This window comes from Macadamia integrifolia, chromosome 5 (assembly GCF_013358625.1).
Source record: "Macadamia integrifolia cultivar HAES 741 chromosome 5, SCU_Mint_v3, whole genome shotgun sequence".
Taxonomy (NCBI): domain Eukaryota; kingdom Viridiplantae; phylum Streptophyta; class Magnoliopsida; order Proteales; family Proteaceae; genus Macadamia; species Macadamia integrifolia.
In genome coordinates this window covers 41,528,118-41,549,062 of record NC_056561.1, presented here as the reverse complement: position 1 = coordinate 41,549,062, position 20,945 = coordinate 41,528,118, and the positions used below count along the sequence as shown (strand labels likewise).

Here is a 20,945-nt window from a genome sequence, read left to right as displayed (position 1 = left end):
TGGGGTTGGTTGGGGTTTTTGTTAACACCATATCATGGAAAGATATTCAATTAAAACAGGCCACCTAGTTTAAAATGCACTCATCAGCACCCTCCGACTGGAGGAAACTCTGAGCTGAAACTTCTATGAGTAGAGACTGACGTGGAAGTCCACAAAAGTTCAGTGCCAACTCAACTACCATATGTCATACAACCAAAGGCAGAAGATCAGCCACCACAACATGATCCAAACCCAATGCAGCAGTTGGCAAAGAGCATGGGGTTTTGACTTTCTTCGTGCACATGATGCAAGAATGTAAGGGATCATGTTAACTTACAGGTTGAAGAGTATGAGAGGTGAGTATCTGAATGTTGCCATCTTTGTCAAAAAAAGGTTCCCCTTTCTTGTTCCTCTTCACCATGTCTTCAGCATTCCCATGATCTGCAGTAACAACATAAATTCCACCCACTTGTTCTATGGCATCAATCATTACCTGCAATCAGCAAAATCAATTAGTATCAGAACTCATATAAGTAAGGCAAAATCTTGTTATAACCCAGGTTTGTGATAAGGAAGTTATAACTTTAATTTTTTGTTTTCAATGAGGGTATATCGTACCATCCCATGCGCACTTGAAAAATGTATAATACAATGACAACTTTTGATGATGACATGATAAGTCACTTTCAGATTATTTTGAAAACCCTTTTTTACACTTAAAATAATTTTTGGGAATTAGACAAGGTGCAATCAAAAGACAGTTGCAACTTCTCACTTCACCACTGTGTTGACAGCAAGAAGCACCCTATAAATAACAGAAAAGTTTGTTTCTCGAGCTTGGGTATGGGCAACTCCTCAGTGCTCGACTTTATGCAACCACGGAACTGCTAAATCCCTCGTGGGACTCCAGTTCCGGTCAATCTCCTCTGAAGCCTTCATCACTGCCGCTTTGGCTACCTGCCCTAGTTGAGTTAATATGCGAATGCGGTGATGTAACTTCTGTAGCGAGAGGCTTTCCGCAGTGGAACCTATCAAGTTCAATCTATGAATCCCTAACTACCTAAAAGGGGGACATTCTCAATCCAAAGTGGACTTTCGGTTCAAAGCCTAACAACAGAGAAGGGATTTTCTATTCAAAAACATACCTTTCTTCATTACCCAAAGAGCACACCCCCCCCCCCACAAAAAAAAAAAAAAAAGAAAGAAAAGAAAAAGAAAAGCAGTAACAACCACAAAACTAGGTCCAAAATAACTACTATTCGCCAATCTGCATTATACTTTCAAGAAGTTCAAAGGAAAATGGTGCAGTTAGACGTTGGGGTAATTAGGGTCATTGTAATTTTTTATTTTAGTTGAGTTTGAGTTAATTTTGAATTTTGTTTTAGTTTAGATTACGGTAGAGTTTGGGTTTGATTTTATTTCAGCTCTTGAGATTCAAGTAGGCTTTGTTTTTCTTGTTTATAACTCTTTTAACAGATGCTTGTAGTCCATCGTTGGACTGATTTAAGATTTGGAATGAAGTTTGTTTTTAAAGTTGCTGCCAAGAGCTGTGGAGCACAAATCCCTGTCTTCCACCTTTGATCTTCTCTTTTCGTTCCAGCTACCATCTATTTATACTGAGTATACTCTCACTCCTTTTAATCCTTGTTATTCTGCAATCTTCTTCTTCTCTGTTTACTTTTTTATTGGGTTTTACCTTTTATTATCTGCAACAGCCTTCTTACAGAACAGAAAGAGAGTTGAATATTCATACTAGTGTCTTCCATCATAATTGAATTTTCTGTTGAGACTAGAGATCCATCATCTCCAGAATCAGATCTGCCTCCCAGCCATCCTTTGTACCCATAGTAGTTGTTTTTCTTCGATTCGTTTGTTGCTGTTTTGACTGAATATCACTTGGAGTTCAGAGGGCTTGGGGTTAAGAACTTGGACCAGAATTTTCAGAACCAATAAGAGCTTCAACAGAAATGATAAGATTCAACTGAAGTTAAGTTGAACTTCCATGTGATCATCATAGCTTTATGAACCATAAGTGCTCTCGTCACTGTAAGTGCCTTCCCCTCATGTGAGAGCTAGCCGCCATGGCTGGCCTCCATGTGGTGCCACCCCCACCTAGGCCCCTCCTCCCCACCCTCCTCCTTCCCCCACCCAGGTCTCCCTCTCCACTTTGTCGCTCCTCCTATTGTCGAAAGCATTAAGATTGCTCTTTGTCCAACAAGTCTATAGCCAATGAGGTAAGTAAATGGCTAAATTCCTTGGTCGACCATTTTATTGGAAGCCGACTTCCTTTCAACATTGTTAGCTCTCATTGACTAAGCAATGGAGACTGCAAGGGCATCTAGGTACTTGTTGGATAACATGTTAGGCATCTGTTCAGAGTTTGGCAGCAGCAGCAGAGCAGGCAGTGAGTTGTCATAGTTGGCAACAGGTCTGGGTACATAGGTGGTGAGGCAGAGCCTCTGGATGAGTTGGCAGTGATTAAGAAGTATTGGGCAGTGCTGGATAGGTAACACTGACTTGAGGATGCCAAGTGGCAGAAATTGGCAAGTGACTTGTACTGCTTTCAAGTGTAGAGCGTCGATTATCTTTCCAATGCAACTGGAATCAAGTCAATCCGACTCCGGATGAGGGAGATGTGGCAGTTACAGTACAGTCAGTTACATTATGCCAAGTGTTTGATGAAATTCCCAAATATGTGCCTCACACGTGGCATCGTGGGTGGGACCCACATGCTAAGCCAGCAACACTTGATGAGGTGGCAGTATGGTTGTCCATGTGGCATTGTCAGATGAACTTCTATATCTGACATGGCAGCAGAAGTGGTGAGAGAAGGTAGCCCACATGGTCTATGCCCACAAGCACAACCCAGGCTGTGCAGCCACGCCCCGCATGTGGCTTGCAACGGCAGCCCACACTAAGATGCACTAACAACTTGCGGAGTTGGTTCCTGTGCGAGTGATTTGAGTGGTGGAGTGGAGAGATTTTGTTTGTGCTGCATAACATGGGATCATCAGACTGTCTGATGTTGTGCGTGTGTACGACCGCATCCTACAGGATGCCATTCTTTTGGAGCCCATTGGTTATACGGTTATACTCTCTTTCATTTGAGATGAGCCGATCCAATGGCCTTTAAAAACCTTGCTTTTCTGAAGCCTACCTTGCAGCCGACTTTTGATCCGATGTATTGATGCCTCGACACATCAAAACATGCCCTGAGTCTTGCATGTGTGGCGAGTGTTTAATGCACCTTTGTCAGATTTTGTTTTCTCGCGATCTGCTTGGTTGTGCCCTTGGTTAGAACTGTCAACCTCAGAAGTCGAACGAATGGTTGTCAGTTCACCCGCCCTTTTAAGGGTTGATCCAATGGCTCTGGGGAGCCCCACCTGGCCGTTACGCGCCCCATATCATGATAGCCCCAGAAATGGCCAAAATGATTTTGTCTTTGAATGGCCATATCTTTGTCATCCCAACTCCAAATTGGTTCAACTTGCATATTGACCATAAGGAAGAGGACAACGTAGTTGTGCATAGAGAGTGAGCTTGTGGAGCCCCAAAGCACTAGTTTTTCAAAGAAAACTCCAAAGGGGATAGGGATTTATGAGTTGCATTGAAGACCTTCAACCACCATTCAAGCTTGCTTAAAGCCTCCATTGAAGAGGAATGAGGTGTGTTGTTTGAGCTTCATTGAAGACAAAAGTGCCTTTTGCAAGTAAAGGAAGAGAGAAAATTAGAGGGGGTCCATTGTACAAGCACTTGAAGATTCAAGTGTTCCCCACCAGGGGGGTCAGTTGAAGAATTCCATGTACAATATTGGGGACCCTAGTCAAGCTTCTTTAGTTGAGATCACCAAGGGGAAGAGTCCTTTATTTTTCAAGTCCATGTATGACCTAGCACCCATGTATGATACTGAAGCATGTACCCAAGGTTTTAAAGTGTTAAAGGGTTGTGGGCTATTAAATTTCAAAAACGTTGTCACCTATCAAGTTAGGGCTTAACATGATTGCCGTTGTAACCCTTGTCTGAGTTGTGGCTAAGATGGAAGCAGGTGTTGTAGCACCTAGACTGTTGTAGTAGTCAAAACAAAGTTCAATATTAGGCAATTTTACGAGACCCTGGAAAGGGTATTGCTTTATGTAAGTAGGCAACTAGCCAAACCATGTATATTGTGGATTGTGTGGATGTGCTTGTAAATTGTGGATATTGGAGTGTTGTGTGTTGTGCTTGATTGCAGAATGGGTGCACACTGTCTAGTAGACCTAGCCACTTGGTGGTCACTAGGTGGACGTGCATACGACTAGGTATGCGATATTGGTAAACTTGGGACTGCCCCAGTCAATTGGAGTGTGACAATAGCGAGTGCCAAGAAGTGAGGTGAACAAACAATGTCAGAGTTTTGGGGAGAAATTTTGGTGACACTGATTCACCCCCTCTCAATGTCAATTTGGGAATGTCAATATCTTCAAATTTTATGACGAAAATGACAAGATGCTACTCTGAAGGAAGGTCAATGACATGTTAGCCGGAAACCAATTTTTCTCCGAAACTAAGATTTTCACCTCCAACTTTAATGAATCGACCTCAGAATCATCCCTTCATGGATCTTTCTCTGCTTGGGCTCCCCCTGGCACCTCCACTTATGATGTGTTGATGGGCTAGGTATTGTAGGTTCTGTGTTAAGAAAACCTCTCTTCTCAGATGCTAAAACCAAGAAGAAGAAAGACTACATTTGTCAAAATTCATGTCGAGGTATCCGCAGTTGAAACTCCGCCATCCTCCATTAGAGTTGTTGAATATGAAGGGTATTTGTTTGAGTAGGATGTGGTCTTCGAGTGGCACCCTCTCCGCTACCTTGTTTGCGAGGTGTTTGGCCATGAATCTAAAACTGCTACCCTAACCTTCCAATCTCGATCGGCAACCGCACACTTCATGTGTTGCTATTTTTGTTCCCAACAACAAATACCCCACTATCTACCCCTCCCTAACCTCTCTTCCCCTTCATAACCCTAATTCCTCTACTGACCATCGCTTTGCCAGCCGTAGCTGGCGTTTGGAGTCATTGTATAGGGGTACTCACCACCATGAGAAGCTTGCCTCTGGCTCTCCCCAAGGGTATGATGTTGTCTAACCGTCCCTACCGCTGGTCCATAACACAAGAAGGACCGACGGTAACAACCATTTCTCAAACTTGTAAGCTGATGACGACATTGTCCTCAAAGCTCTGGCAGAACTGAACCTCTACAATCTCCCAGCCAACCTGACCCCTGGCAATCACTTTCACCTGGAAGCCCCCGCAGTTTGCTTAAAGCTACAACCATCCACGAATCACCCGTCCATTGCTCCCTCGTCCATCCCCATAATGTCTGCCTTTCTCAACACTCGAAAGTAGCGATTGTAGCAACAATGCTTCCATCTCATTCCCCCCTTTCTACCTCTTCATTCAACTGTCGTTAAGGTGGGGCCTAGCCCTCCAACCCATCCCTCTATACTGGACCTTATGATACCATTCTCGGCCAAACCCATCTCATCCTAAACTTTGATCATTTGGCCCATCTCAATCTCACCCTCAAACTTCAAAACCATTTAACCCCAACTATTGAACTTTTGGGCCCATTACTCAGGTCCACACTTCTAGGCCCATTAGTCTGACTTTGGGTTCTTGTCCCATTCTTTCAAACCCCTTACTTCAACATCCTTTGGGTTGAGCCTCTTTAATAACCATCATCTTACTTATTCCCACCACTCCCCTTCTCTCGACCCTGGGATTCGATTCAAACCTCACCCACCTGACCGTAAACCAATACAAACCACCACCTTCGCTGACTATCATGGCATTGCTCATCTGCCCCACCTTTCCCTTAGCCTTTTCCTACTCTTCTGGATTTGACAGTAGCTACTCCCTCTCCCCTCCTAGTCCATCATAGACCGCTTCCCCTTCCCAGTCCTCCTCTCCAACCTCTCCCCCTTTTTTTGACCCCTATCTCACCCAATTCGTGCATACCGTCATCTCCACCACAATAGTCCATCATTGTCCCACCAAACATCATCCAGCCCCACCACTTTGGGGCTCCTTGCACCCCCCAATGCTTTATAATAAATCCGGATTTCATCTAGAACACGTGGCAATAACTCCCCTTCCAAGCACGCTGAGGTTCATTTTGTATCAAGCTTCTTCATTTTGTTTTTTGTCGCCTTATTAAAACTAGAGTGAAAGAGTCCAATGCCAATCGTAAAACCTCTCCTATTGCCAATGATTGGTCTCTCTTCTCTAACTACTCTCACCACTCCAATGGCCACCTTTGGTTTCTTTGGGACCCCTAAGATTCAGATTTTGCTATAATCCTCCTCCCAACTCTTGCATCTAAAATTTCAGATATCTATGGGAACTCCAGTCTCTTTTTCACTACTTCTTACCTCTAATTGTCCCTTTGGGAGAGTCTATCTTTGGGGAGATCTCCATCATATTGCCTTGCAGATTGGGCCTCTCCCTTGAGGGCTAGGTGGTGACTTCAATGTTATCCAATATGGCAGTGACTTCAATGTCATCCAACATGGTCATGAAAAGCAAGGAGGTGATCGGCTTCGACTTGACAGTTCCTCGGTTGATGCATTCAATGAGTGCTTTGATCACATAGGAAAGTGTGACTTAAGATGATCTAGTAATAAATTTACTCTGCACAATAGAAGATGTGGCGACTCGAGGATTGGTTGCAAGCTTGATAGTGCCTTGGTTAATAAAGCCTAGCTTCCCACCTTTCCCTCTTTCCATGCCACTTTTGACCCTCCTAGTATTTTAAATCATAATCCCATCAACATCCTTGTCCAAGCCTATATCTCTATCAGCAATACTTGTCAAGGCACTGCCTAGTCATCCAATCTCCCTTTGCTAGAGGGGCGCCTTGGTTTTTTCCTGCTCCACCGCCTTAGGTCGCCTAGCCACCTTGAAAACTATGCTTTTGTCTCTAAACCATTCAAATTCTTTGAGGTACTTCCACCGAAATTTCCTCCCCATTAAGGAAGCTTGGGATAAGGCTGTCCAATGCCCGTTCAACCTCCCTCATCGCTTTTTCCAGAAGCTCTAGAATATCAAAAGTGCTCTTAAAAGTTTGGACTCCTCTGTTGGGAACACCGCCTCCCTGGTTTCTAACTATAGGGATATGCTTTATGATATTCAGTTGAGGCTCCAATCCGACCTCCAAAAATGCACCTTGTCTAAGTAGAAAAAAGCGGTCTCTCTAGATCTCCTTTCGTTGGCCACTTCCTAAGGCAAAAGTCAAAAGTCATACTTGTCAAGGCAACTCAGACAAGGTCTATGGAAGCAAGAGAAAACGTCAATTCCATCCCTATGCTTTTGCTCATAGATGGTTCCTCTCTCCAAGGAGTTAGAATATATTAAGGGTGAGGCAATTGGCTATTTTATAGAGATCTTCAGGCCTTTTTCCACTGCATCCACTGAAGCTATCCCTGAGGGTCCTCTCATCAACCTCCTTCCCAGTCACTCATTGCTACCCTCCACGCTATCACCTCTAAGGAAGATATTCTAGTTGTTGTTCACTCTCAAAAGTAAGAAAATAGAGCCTCTGGCCCTAACACCTTTAGTATGGGATCCTTCTCCTCTTGCAACATTATCAAAGACCTCATCAAGGTGATCAAGAGTTCCTTCTTCAACCCCAGTCAGATCAAAAGGTCCAACCACACCTTCCTTTGCTTCATCCTTAGGAAAGAAGGTGCCCTTGCTATGTCTGACTTCAGGCCCATCTCCTAGTTCAATCTCTTGCACAAGTTCACTACCAAAGTCCTAGCCAACAAGCTTAAGTTGATGGTAGACTCTCTAGTCAATGATATTCAATCAACTTTCATCGCTGGCAAAATCTCTAGTAACATTCTCCTTTGTAATGAACTTGTCAGGCGTTTCGACAAAATGAATCATTCCCCTACCGCCCTCATGAAAACTGATATCCATTAAGCCTTTGACTCCTTGAGATGGGTCTTCACTTCTCAAGTCATGCTAAAGATGGCCCTTCCTCCAGTTTTTGTCAATTGGGTCTACCATTGCATCTCTTCTCCGTACTTCTCGATGCTATTCAACGGTAGTCCACTAGGTTTCTTCACCCATTCCTAAGTGCAAGGGTCTTAACCTTATCCCATCTTGCCTTTGCTGACAATCTCATGATCTTATCGAAGGCAAATATTAAGTCTATTGAAACCATTATGTCATTATTACATCATTTCGAGGGGTTGTCAGGCCTTCGAATCAATCCCTTGAGATCTCTCTTGTTCTTGGCGGGGGTCTCAAATGGTGTCAAGGCTAACCTGAATGGGAAGACAAAAGTTCTTACACTGTCTTCCGATCAAGTAGTTGGGCTTACCTTTGATTCTGGCCAAGTTGACAGCTTATCATTGCACTCCTCTGTTAAGTCTTATACTCAAATCTTGGTTGCAGCTTTAGAAGGCAAGCTACTCTCCTATGTTGGTTGCCTGGAGCTGATTAGATATGTCCTTTAGTCCTCTTACATCTATTGGTCTAGTATTTTCGAATTAGCCCAGTCAACGATTAAGGAATTGGAGCCCCTTATGTGTCCCTTTCTTTGGAAAGGAGCTGAATCCTCTAGAGTCTTTCACCCTATCAGTTGGGCTATTATCTGTCTTCCCAAGGATGAGGGAGGACTTGGCTTGAGGAGGAACAAAGAGGTTAATTCTGTTCATATTCTCATATTAATCTTGAAGTTTATTACTAAGAAAAAAAAGTATTTGGGTTGATTGGGTCTTCTCTGGACTTCTTCGCGATGACTCCATTTGAGCTGCTCCTTATATTACTGATGCCTCCTAGGTTTTGGCAAAGATTTTGAGCTTAGGCCACTCGCACTTAGGGGCCACTTCCTACCACATTGATGACAATGCCTCCACCCGCCTTTGGCTTGATCGCTCGCATCCCATGGGTGTTCTCCTCCACTCAACAGGTGCAAGACCTATATACAGTTCAGATATTAGCAAGCAATCTATGGTTGCAGATATCATTCATCACAATAATTGGCCCCAATCCTACTTTCACTCCCCTGTTATCTTCTGTCTGCGATGCCTTACCTTCGATTCCTAAAAGGCCTAGGGATAGGGGAGATAGTGAGGTTTGGTTTACTTCTTCAGGCTTCAAGCCTATTCTGCTCCAAGTTAGCTTTGACCTTATTAGAGCTCGTGGCACTATGCCCCCCTAGCGCAAGTTAGTTTGGTTTAAGAGCCACATCCCCTGGCATAACTTCACTGTGACAACCCCTATCCAACTGCCTCCAACGCAATCTTTTCTCATTCATTGTCAAATTCCAATCACCCCATCCTGTTGTCTCCATTAGAGTGCTCTGGAAGATGTGGACCACCTCTTCTTTGCTTGCCTCTTTTCCTCTTCAGTTTAGAAAGGGCTCCTAGCTAGATGTTGGACAAAAAGTTGTAAGATACTCCCATTTGAGAGGGAATGCATCTGGGTGGAAATGCCCTTTGCCAGTATGTTAGTCTGTGCCGTAGTGGATAAGCTTGTCCCTCTCCCTTCTGCAACACCCTTCTAGGGGCTCCTAGTATCTCCTTCTCCTTTTGGTAATGAATTATTTTATTCACAAAAGGAAAATAAAGAATAAATCCGTTTTTTCAACTAAGTACTTAGTCTTGATTGTGTAGTTCCTCCTCAACCAGTATTTGAGACTTCTGTGAGTTCATTAAGTTGCAATTGAAAGGTTTCCTAGTTGCAAATCACCTCTTAGATAATTGGATTGGTTTGAGATTTAGAGAGGAAGCTCTCCTCTTCGATCCAACTTCCTGTGGCCTGCTGGTTTTCTTTTAGCTTCTTAGGTTGTGTCTTGAGGTTGAAGATGAGACAAACCCTCCTCCATGATATTATTATATTACCCTTTTAAGTTAGTTCTCTGTTTTCCCTTCATTTGTTCCATTATATTACCTTCTACCCTTATTTTGCTTCCCATTCCAAAACTACCCCTCTCCACTTATACGTTACCCCCACTTATTTGTTCCCATTTCTTGTGGGTTAACCTTCCAATAAAATACAGTATTGCCACTAATGGTTTTGCCTTCATAAAGTGTTTGATTGTTATTGAAATTACATATTTTCCATTACCTACACATTTTGTACCTTTAATAGCTTGGGTGGGCCCATAGCAAACCCATAATTTGGGCTATTGAACCCAGGTTGCATACGACCTCCCCTTTCACCCTCTTGAACAAAAATAGAACAAAGATTTCCAAAAATCAGAACACTTCACCAATTACTTTCTTGTACTTCAGTTCTTGGATTAATTTCCATGGGATTCTCAAAGACACTTGAGTGCTTCCATCACCTCAAACATCTCCCACTCAGAAAATGATAACTGAGGATATTCCTTCTTTTTTTTTTTTTTGGGGGGGGTGTGGGGGGAAAAGAGGGCAAGGGGGAAGAGAACTCGCTAAATCATGAGATTAAAATTTTATACAACCCCACTATTTCTATGACGATTTTCAAAAGAGTATATTATTAAAGAAGAAAACGTAAGTAGCAAAATGTATGAATCTGTACTGATACCTTGACAGCTTCGTCAGCAGCCGTGCAAGCAGCAATGGTTGCTTCGATGTCTCCTGTGTGCCCCACCATGTCACTATTAGGCAGGTTGACTCGTACCTATAACAAATAAGAGGGGGTAAAAAACAAAAACCAGGCATATGTAGGACCCAAATCCATGCTTTCATAGGACGTTCAAAGATTACCTGGTGAAACTTGCCACTAAGGATTGCATCTCTTGCCTTCTCAGCAATCTGCAAAGCCTTCATCTTCGGCTGTAGATGTAATTCCAATATCACTTGGAATTTCCACATACTCCTCCATTTCAGGGTTAAAGTACCCTGACCAGTTCCCATTCCAAAAAAAGGTTACGTGGCCAAAATTGACAGTGTCGCTGTTGAACACGAAAAAAATATAACATTAGTCTTCCACTCAATAGACAAGCTACCAGAGCAATATAAAATCATTAAGGTCTCAACCATACTTGTAAAGGCAACCAAGGAGGTAGAGGGGTGCCTAAGCGCTTAGGCGAAACGGTGCTGCCTAGGTGTTGCCTAGGCGACCAAGGTCCCCGAAGTGTTATTTTTTATTTCCCCTCTTCTCTAACATTATTTAGTATGCTACATATACCTTATATTATAAAAAATCAACATTAAGCCACATCAAGTCATCAAAAATCAACATAAAACCACATCAAGTCATCAAAAATCAACATTTAGAGAAATATTCTTGTTCTCTAATAAGTTTGACTGGTCAAATGATTTTATTATTATGTGAAACTTGTTATATTAGGTAGAGCACAAAACCAGCTTTCCAACAAGTCTAAGATTACTTAAATCTAAGTAGTAATGACAAATTTATGTTCCGGTCAAACTTATTTTTAAGTGAATGTTGTTAAAATCACCAAAATGAAATAATTTTATGGATATCAAAACAAAAGATCATTTTACCGCGCTTTCAGTGTTTAGCAATGTTTTATCATGATAGATTTACGAAAATTCCAAAATTTAGAAAAACCCTAGCATTTGAAAGCTGAAAATCGCTCGTACAACCAAAAATCCAGTTTTTGTTCTTAGACTGAGGGGTTGACTTTTTATCCTTTTAGAATTTGATTTTGAAACTATTTTATTGGATTCAAATATTGGGCATTTGATTATTTATGAGTAATATCTCAAGTAAATGAACAAATAAATGCCAGACTAGAGCCTTGCTGCAAGGCAACTGCCAGTGCACTAAGACGACAATTGCCTAGACCCTAGACAAACCACTTGGACTCCTAGGCACTGCCTGACAACCATGATCTCTACACAATTTCTTTCACCTTTCATTCCCACAAAGTAACTAATTCAAAAAATGTAGTAATAAAATAATGGAAGTAACAAGGAGGCTCTCACACTGGCATGGCTTCTCAAGCCACAATATAAAATCAAACTGGGGTCATTGATCTTTGTTATAAACATATTTAATTGAAATAGTGCAGCGCTAATCCCAAACCAGGGAATTCCAGTGGAGGATTAGCTTGTGATAGGATCATAGGTACAGGAATAAGGACCAGATCAAGGAAAATTGAATGACTCAATCAAACCAAATTGATATGCATAAATTTTGTAGATTGCTCTAATCAGTCAGTATAACAGGTATGCAAAAGATGATCTAAGTCAGACAGACATATTCAGAGATATGCAGCAATCCTATTGGGAGTAGGAAAGTTGGAAAGCTACGTAATTCCATGGGCAGGTCTATGGGGTTTCAGATCAGGATATAACAATGTAATTACAATCAGATAAGAGATTAACTAGAGACCCAAAAAACAAAGATAAAAACCAGGTTTCGGCAATCAGAATATTTTAATAAGTCTTTCTGAATATGATGGATGATGCAGGTATAAGAACAAATTGGAAACCATATTAATGCGGGGCCCACAAAGACCAAACTCAGATGGCTGTGCGCCCACTTAAGAACGTAAGCAACTCAAACCTAAGATTAAGTGGCAGCCCATTAATTAGATTGAAGTTCATAAAGGTGGAATTGTACTTTTGTAAATAACCAGAAATTTCTACTAAGGTGTGGCAAAATCGTAATCCAAGAAACTTACAATTAGAAGTAGCGAAGTAACAAAGATGGGTTAAAAGGTATTCTGGGACTCAAAGTTAAAATAAGGACATAAGGCATCAAAAGGGCTAAGGTAGGGGTATTATTGGAAGAAAAAAATTGCAAATAATGTTAAAACACCACTCACGATTGAAGGGGTCTTCTTCAACCTTGGAAATTCCCAAAACCAGCGAGAGTTGCCTCTATTCCAGGTGAAGGTTCTCACAGTTCAGGCCTAGGATTGAGATGAAATTACAAGTGTAGGATCGCATAATCCAGCTCTATCAAACCCACCAAAATAAACCCAAAAGATCAAGTATTATGTTCAGATTCAACTCCTGGAATCACAAGGGTGGTAGGTAGAGATCTGGTTAGGGTTGCAGCTGCATCTCCCACAGAAGGGATCACTTTCAGGCCAGAAATTCAAGGTTTAGAGTTGCCCCTCAATGATGACCTAACATCCACAACTTTGTGAAGAAAGAAGATGAGATGAGGGAGATCTATCGATTTCTATGGGTCAACAAAGTCTACTTCAAAACAGGGCAGCAGGAATTATCATGATACACTCCAGCAAGAACAGTAAAGAGGACGCCACCGATTGATGGGGAAGGGGGAGAGGAGAGATTTCAGAGGGAAAGAGAGCTCGCACAAAGGGGGGGGGGGTAAGGTGGTCTCGTAGGGAGGAAGGAGGAAAAGGGAAGAAGGGGAAGAGGGGGTTAGATAGAGAGATCACAGGGAAGAAGAAGAAAGGGGGGGTTGTGTCACTGGACAAGGAGGAAACAAGAGAGAGAAGGTGGGGGAGGGAAGAGATCTCATAGAAGAAGAGGGAAGGAAAGCAGCCACGAAGGCATTTCTCAAATTCAATTCATTCTTCAATCAACATCCCCATAACTCGGGTTACATTCTTAATTTATACTAAACTGAAATAAAAATAAAATCTCCTAAAACCTAGACTAATAGAATTAGAAACAAAGCAAGACTCAAATTGGAAACTTCTTACCTATATGGAAACTATCCAAAAGTAAAAGATTACAAATGTTCCCAAATAAAATAAAATCCTAAAAGATTCTAATAACCTTGAACCCAAATCAGTAACTTCGATCCCAAATTGGTCCAGGTTCTGTAGTGGGTTTGGGTCAATCCATCGAAGTGCTCCTACATCACATATTCACATTAAACAATAGTAGTAGAACAGCAATCTGAAGTTGGATCAAGAAAATCAGTATGAAAAACCTGAGATCTAGAAGAAGTATAGTAAAAGGTGTACCTAGTGCACGAGGCTCCCGCCACTGCAAGATCTAGGGAGGGTCATAATGTTTGCAGCCTTACCCCCCACTTCACGGAGAAGCTGTTTCCTGACTTGAATCCATGACCACTTGGTCACATGGAGAAACTTTACCAATGAACATGGAGCTACTACAGAAAAAGTATGGTAGCAATAGGATTTCAAGTTTTGATTAGGAACATCAGATTTTGGAACTAATACTGTAACTAGAACTTGAAACAGAAATTCAGAAGAGAAAATAAAAGAATAGAGCAAAATTTCAGAAACTAACCTTGTAATCAATGGAAAAAAGAAGTATCAAGTCGAGGATACCGATCCCATATGTCAAGCTCAACAGCTACAATAATGTATAATATCTATATATAAGTAATTTACATCCCCCTCCTCTTCACTTTGCTCTCATTACATCTCCTCCCCTGTGTTTTCAGAAATTACATCCACCTCCCTTGTAGTATGTTAAATTATACAAGTAGGCTCACTCTGTTAACTTTTTACCGTACCCTCATTATTGTAGTTTTACTCTTTCACCCTTTACCCTGATATACATCTTTCCAAATTCTGAAAATCGAAATGGCGAACAGCGAACAACAAACGACGAATGGCCAATGGTGATCGAAGCCCTGGTGCTGCCAAGACCTTCAGACCTTCTCTCTTCTAGTGGATCATTGGCAGGTGACACATACTTTCTTCTAGGTTTCGTCTTTCCCTCAATCCCTTGAATTAGTGGCGATAAAGGCCTCTACACTCCTCCCTTAGGAAATCGATACTAATTGGGAGAACAAATTTAGGTTCCAATACCTAAAGAGGTCCAAGAATAGATGGAGTAGCTAGCAGAGGAATACAGAGGAATACAGAGGAAACACTTACAATCTCATAAGCAAGAACTGTAATCACTTCTGCAATGACGCTTGCCACAGATTGACTGGGAAACCAATTCCTTGCTGGATCAATCGACTCACCAGCTGCCCATTTGATCTGAAAACCCAACAATTCAAAGAAATCTTGATGCAAATTTTCCAATTGGGATTGACAAAAATCAAGAACGGTCCTGGATGTTTCCTTTTTAATATATAAAGTGGGTCACTTCTGTTTCACAAAAGAAAAACAAAAAAGGTCACTTATGCATCTGCAAATGATGTAAGAGTGACAACCGACCCTTGATGATGTCCAAGTCCAGCAGATCTGTCCGCTTCCGATAATCGATCTAGGTAATCCTCTCCCTTGTTATTTTTTGGTCTTTTAAATGCATTCTTATAGCATCTTTTTTGGTTTCTCTGTTTCTCAAATTTTATGTTACAAATGTCAAATTCGTGTTCCTAAAACAGAGAAATGCTTGCCTCAGATTGATTAGGAAGCCATTCAAGTAGGTTCATCTCGTCCTCCTCTTCTTCAAATTCAGATACATCATCATCAGGTTCTGTTAGCAAAAGTGGTAGACTCAGACACCATTTTCTTCCATTATCTCGTTTGATTCTTACTTCTTCAGCTTAGATTTTCATTTTACCATGTTCATTTTTCTCCACCTTTTTCTTCTCAGCTCGACAATCCACCAGGTGGGTTTGTTTACCCTTCCAGTTTCGGTTGTGTTCTTGGATAGTTATAGCGGCCCATAGGCACGAGATGTACCTTGTGGGGGGGGGGGGGGGGGGGGGGGGGGGGGGGGGGGGCGGTGGTCCCCTGGACATAGTCCTTTCAGGCAGTGACCGTTTAGTCCATGGTCCATTGGATGGTCGGTGCAAGGCCAGAAATTGGAACACATTGATTCCGCTCATTCCCGTCTTAGGCATCTAATCTCCTCCCTCAGGTTTTCATTTCATACCTAATCTCTCTTCAATTTGGTAAAAATGGTATGAGAGGACATATAGGGGTAAAACAGGTATTTGCATCGTGGTTGGATTAAAAAAGGCTAAAATTGTCTTTTACAATTCAAAACTAACACCCCACTAACATTGTCATCTAACAGGGGTAATGTAGGGATAGATTTGACAAGCCAAATTAGACCCAAACAACAGGATCTTGTAAACCAAAGAACAACCAAAATTACCCAAATAAATCAAGCACAGTATGGTGGTAAAAACCGAGATAACAGAATATGACGCTTGCAATCGATTTCAACAACTCAGAAATTCTGAAACAGAATAACAGCCAAGGGTTTAGGGGTTGAACTCTTCAACTAACAAGCATAAACAGTGAAGTATATGATCAGCCACCAGTAACAACACACAGTATCAAGAGAATCAGAATTCTGGGCAGGAAACAGAATCGGCCAGAATAGGAGACTTTCCAGATTTCACAATCGGCTGGTCTGATTATGCTCAGATTAGTATTGAGCCTCCTTATAGATGAGACTATCACTCGATCCAAAATTCAAGACCATCAGATGGCTGCAACTCTCAGAACAGAGAAGGGCGACAGGATGGAAATCTGAAATTCTAAACCCAGAATTTGGAAAAAAAAACCAACAGATCTCTTACCTGAATCAAAGGGCCTTGTAGAATAAGAAGAAAAAAACTTGAAGAAGAAAAAGAACACTTGAAGATGAACCTCTTGGACTTCTCGCCGCAAAGAGTCGATCGGATCACACACCAATCCCTAACCCTTGATCAAACACAAAGGTTTAGCCATGGAGAAACCAGCGGCAGCAGCATGAAGCTTCACTTTGTTTTGAATTGTAAAATCGTAGCTCATTAAAAGAGCCATCATCTTTATTTATAACAGTGATAGGGGTTACATGAAATAGAAACTAACTTTAGTTTCCAAAAACTGAAATAGGAAACTATGAATTAGAAACTCAACTAGTTACTAAATCTGAAAATAGAAACTTACAAAATAGAAAGTCCTTTAGTTGCTAAACTGGAAATAGAAACTAATTTATGACTGAAAATTAGAAACTAAATAACCCCATCTAAAAAGGAAACTAAAGAAAAAGGAAACAAATCACTGAATCCCGTATTCAATCTTAGACCCTCCCTTTTAGACCCATAAAAGTGGTCTATTACCCTCAAAACACATAGGATCAAAGGCCCAATATGTATGGAACCCAACCCTAAGCTTATTCCTAATAAAACAAGCCTATTTTGGTAATTAATCTGCATCAACTCTCCCCATCTTGAAAAAATTCGTCCTCGAATTTTGCAATGATAAGGAGGAAACAACATGTGCGTAGCAGCTTTAACCATTCCCAAACAAAATTCTGGTTGCTTGTAAACTTGTGGAATGTAGTCTTCAAGGTGTGGAGCTTTCTCTTCAACGAACCATGATGGCATAACAAACTCTATATGCTCAACCTCAACCTCTGAATCAATACCAACTGTGAATGTCATGTGCATAGAGTCGTCAATGTTGGTAACCTTCTCATCAAGGATTGGAGGAACAATCTCTTCCTTCTCATCATGAGTCTCAAAGACTTGTTGTGGAGTTCTTTCAATCACTACCTCATCTTCCACATCTTTAGTCTTGCCTATTATGCTCTCTTCAACGTAGAATCCTTCACTGGAGTCTTCTTCCATGGTTTCAGTCTTGTCTACTATGCTCTCTTCAATGTAGAACTCTTCAGTTGAATCTTCTATCTCTTGACCTTCTGTCTTTGAAGCTTCAAGAACCATCTCTTCAATGTGAACCTTGACTTCAAGTTCTTTTGGTTTGAATAGAGGTATCTTCACTTCACATAGAGGAATTGTGGCTCTTGGGGGTGTTGAAGTGTTAGGTTTAGTGGCTGGAAAATTCTTCTTTACCTCCCCAGCTTGGAAACCAAACCTTCTAACTGGTTGTGCTAGAAGCTCCTCTGCTCGTAGGGCCTTGTCAAAACAATCCCTCACTGAGTGCACTTCAACAACTCCGATACCCCTGTTGATTTCAACTCGCAATCCCAGTCGAAACCGAGATAACAGTTGCCTCTCATTCTTCCTAATGCTTGTGAGAGAATAAAGTGCATCAAATTTGTTCATGTATTCCGCAACATTCATATTTCTTTGACGAAGAGAGTTCAACTGGTCTTGTATGCGAGCTCTGAAGTTGCGTGGCAAGTATTTATCTGATAACTCAAGCTTCATCTCTTCCCAACTAGTAGGTTCTCTACCACGGTCTTCCAATTCTAGCTCATAGGTCCTCCACCACTCACGAGCAGCCCCAACTAGCTTAGCACGAGCTAGTTTCATCTTCCGTTCCTCAGGTAACTCATAATAGTCAAAATAGTCGTCTAGTGCCACTACCCAATCATAGAACAATTGGGGGTCATATCTCCCATCAAACTCCTTCAGATCGAGCTTGACCTTCTGTGAATCTCCAGAATACCTCTGTTGCACGGGACGCTCAGTCTCAAAGTATCCTCTTACATGCTCTTCAAAAGTAGGTTGTGCCACCGGAACCCTCTGTGGTGCTCTTAGATTAGGGTTTGCTCTCCTATTAGTCAACTGAGTAACCACATTCATTGGAGTGTCCACTTCGGGTGTTGTACGTGAACTGCCAGTAGGCTGTTGGGGTGGGGTCTCTTCATTCAACAACCTGGCATCCCATTCAGCCTTCAACTCAGCCTTCAATTCAGTCCGTAAGGTTTGCTGTTCAGCCTTCATCTCAGTCCTCATAGTCTGTAGCATCTCCATAAGAGAAACTAGGGTGGGGGTGTTGTTCCCAGCCATGCTCTGATACCACTTAATGTAGGGATAGATTTGACAAGCCAAACTAGACCCAAACAACAGGATCTTGTAAACCAAAGAACAACCAAATTACCCAAATAAATCAAGCACAGTATGATGGTAAAAACCGAGATAACAGAATATGACGCTTGCAATCGATTTCAACAACTCAGAAATTCTGAAACAGAATAACAGCCAAGGGTTTAGGGGTTGAACTCTTCAACTAACAAGCATAAACAGTGAAGTATATGATCAGTAACCAGTAACAACACACAGTATCAAGAGAATCAGAATTCTGGGCAGGAAACAGAATCGGACAGAATAGGAGACTTTCCAGATTTCACAATCGGCTGGTCTGATTATGCTTAGATTAGTATTGAGCCTCCTTATAGATGAGACTATCACTCGATCCAAAATTCAAGACCATCAGATGGCTGCAACTCTCAGAACAGAGAAGGGCGACAGGATGGAAATCTGAAATTCTAAACCCAGAATTTGGAAAAAAAAAAACCAACAGATCTCTTACCTGAATCAAAGGGCCTTGTAGAATAAGAAGAAAAAAACTTGAAGAAGAAAAAGAACACTTGAAGATGAACCTCTTGGACTTCTCGCCGCAAAGAGTCGATCGGATCACACACCAATCCCTAACCCTTGATCAAACACAAAGGTTTAGCCATGGAGAAACCAGCGGCAGCAGCATGAAGCTTCACTTTGTTTTGAATTGTAAAAATCGTAGCTCATTAAAAGAGCCATCATCTTTATTTATAACAGTGATAGGGGTTACATGAAATAGAAACTAACTTTAGTTTCCAAAAACTGAAATAGGAAACTATGAATTAGAAACTCAACTAGTTACTAAATCTGAAAATAGAAACTTACAAAATAGAAAGTCCTTTAGTTGCTAAACTGGAAATAGAAACTAATTTATGACTGAAAATTAGAAACTAAATAACCCCATCTAAAAAGGAAACTAAAGAAAAAGGAAACAAATCACTGAATCCCGTATTCAATCTTAGACCCTCCCTTTTAGACCCATAAAAGTGGTCTATTACCCTCAAAACACATAGGATCAAAGGCCCAATATGTATGGAACCCAACCCTAAGCTTATTCCTAATAAAACAAGCCTATTTTGGTAATTAATCTGCATCAACTCTCCCCATCTTGAAAAAATTCGTCCTCGAATTTTGCAATGATAAGGAGGAAACAACATGTGCGTAGCAGCTTTAACCATTTTCAAACAAAATTCTAGTTGCTTGTAGACTTTTGGAAGGTAGTCTTCAAGGTGTGGAGCTTTCTCTTCAAAGAACCATGATGGCATAACAAACTCTATATGCTCAACCTCTGAATCAATACCAACTGTGAATGTCGTGTGCATAGAGTCGTCAATGTTGGTAACCTTCTCATCAAGGATTGGAACAAACGCATCCTTTTCATCATGAATCTCAAAGACTTGTTGTGGAGTTCTTTCAATCACTACCTCATCTTCCTCATCTTTAGTCTTGCCTATTATGCTCTCTTCAATGTAGAATCCTTCACTGGAGTCTTCTTCCATGGTTTCAGTCTTGTCTACTATGCTCTCTTCAATGTAGAACTCTTCAGTTGAATCTTCTATCTCTTGACCTTCTGTCTTTGAAGCTTCAAGAACCATCTCTTCAATGTAAACCTTGACTTTAAGTTCTTTTGGTTTGAATAGAGGTATCTTCACTTCACATAAAAGATTTGTGGCTCTTGGGGGTATTGAAGTGTTAGGTTTAGTGGCTGAAAAATTCTTCTTGACCTCCCTAGCTTGGTAACCAAACCTTCTACCTGGTTGTGCCAGAAGTTCCTCTGCTTGAAGAGGCTTGTCAAAGCAATCTCTCACTGTATACACATCAGCAACACCAATTTCTCTCTTAATTTTAGCTCGTAATCCCAGTCGAAACTGAGAAAGTAATTTCCTCTCATTCTTCCTAATGCTTGTGAGAGAATAAAGTGCATCAAATTTGTTCATGTATTCCGCAACATTCATATTTCTTTGACGAAGAGGGTTCAATTGGTCTTGTATGCGAGCTTTAAAATTGCATGGCAAGTACTTATCAGATAGTTCTTGCTTCATCTCTTCCCATGTAGTAGGTTCTCTACCACAGTCCTCCAGTTCGTACTCATAGGTTCTCCACCAATCACGGGCAGCCTCAACTAGCTTGGCACAAGCTAGTTTCATCTTCCGTTCCTCAGGCAAGTCATAATAATCAAAATAATCATCCAGAGCAGCTACCCAATCATAGAACAAATGGGGGTCATATCTCCCATCAAACTCCTTCAGATCGAGCTTGCCCTTCGGTGAATCTCCAGAATATCTCTGTTGCACGGGACGCTCAGTCTCAAAGTATCCTCTTATATGCTCTTCAAAAGTAGGTTGTGCCACCGGAACCCTCTGTGGTG

The 20,945-nt window shown here is 41.4% G+C and overlaps 2 protein-coding genes across 9 annotated transcripts in view; one reads left to right on the top strand and one right to left on the bottom strand.

The window, feature by feature from the left end:
• The window catches only part of LOC122077826 (2,3-bisphosphoglycerate-independent phosphoglycerate mutase-like), a 16,970-nt gene extending 581 nt beyond the window's left edge, over window positions 1-16,389 (bottom strand). Inside the window, exons 1-5 of one of the 5 annotated variants that reach the window (XM_042643724.1) lie at window positions 14,161-16,389; window positions 13,872-14,020; window positions 10,720-10,907; window positions 10,538-10,633; window positions 317-472 (exon numbers count right to left, since the gene is read on the bottom strand). In XM_042643724.1, the coding sequence (XP_042499658.1) occupies window positions 317-472; window positions 10,538-10,633; window positions 10,720-10,869 (402 nt within the window). In that variant the 5' untranslated portion in view covers window positions 10,870-10,907; window positions 13,872-14,020; window positions 14,161-16,389. Of the gene's footprint in view, window positions 1-316; window positions 473-10,537; window positions 10,634-10,719; window positions 10,908-13,871 lie in introns of all 5 variants that reach the window. The other 4 variants (XM_042643726.1, XM_042643725.1, XM_042643723.1 and 1 more) reach the window with 4 other exon arrangements.
• Window positions 1-20,945, top strand: part of LOC122077821 (sulfite oxidase-like) — a 77,857-nt gene that overhangs the window by 19,799 nt on the left and 37,113 nt on the right. The gene's annotated exons all lie outside the window — the stretch shown is intronic.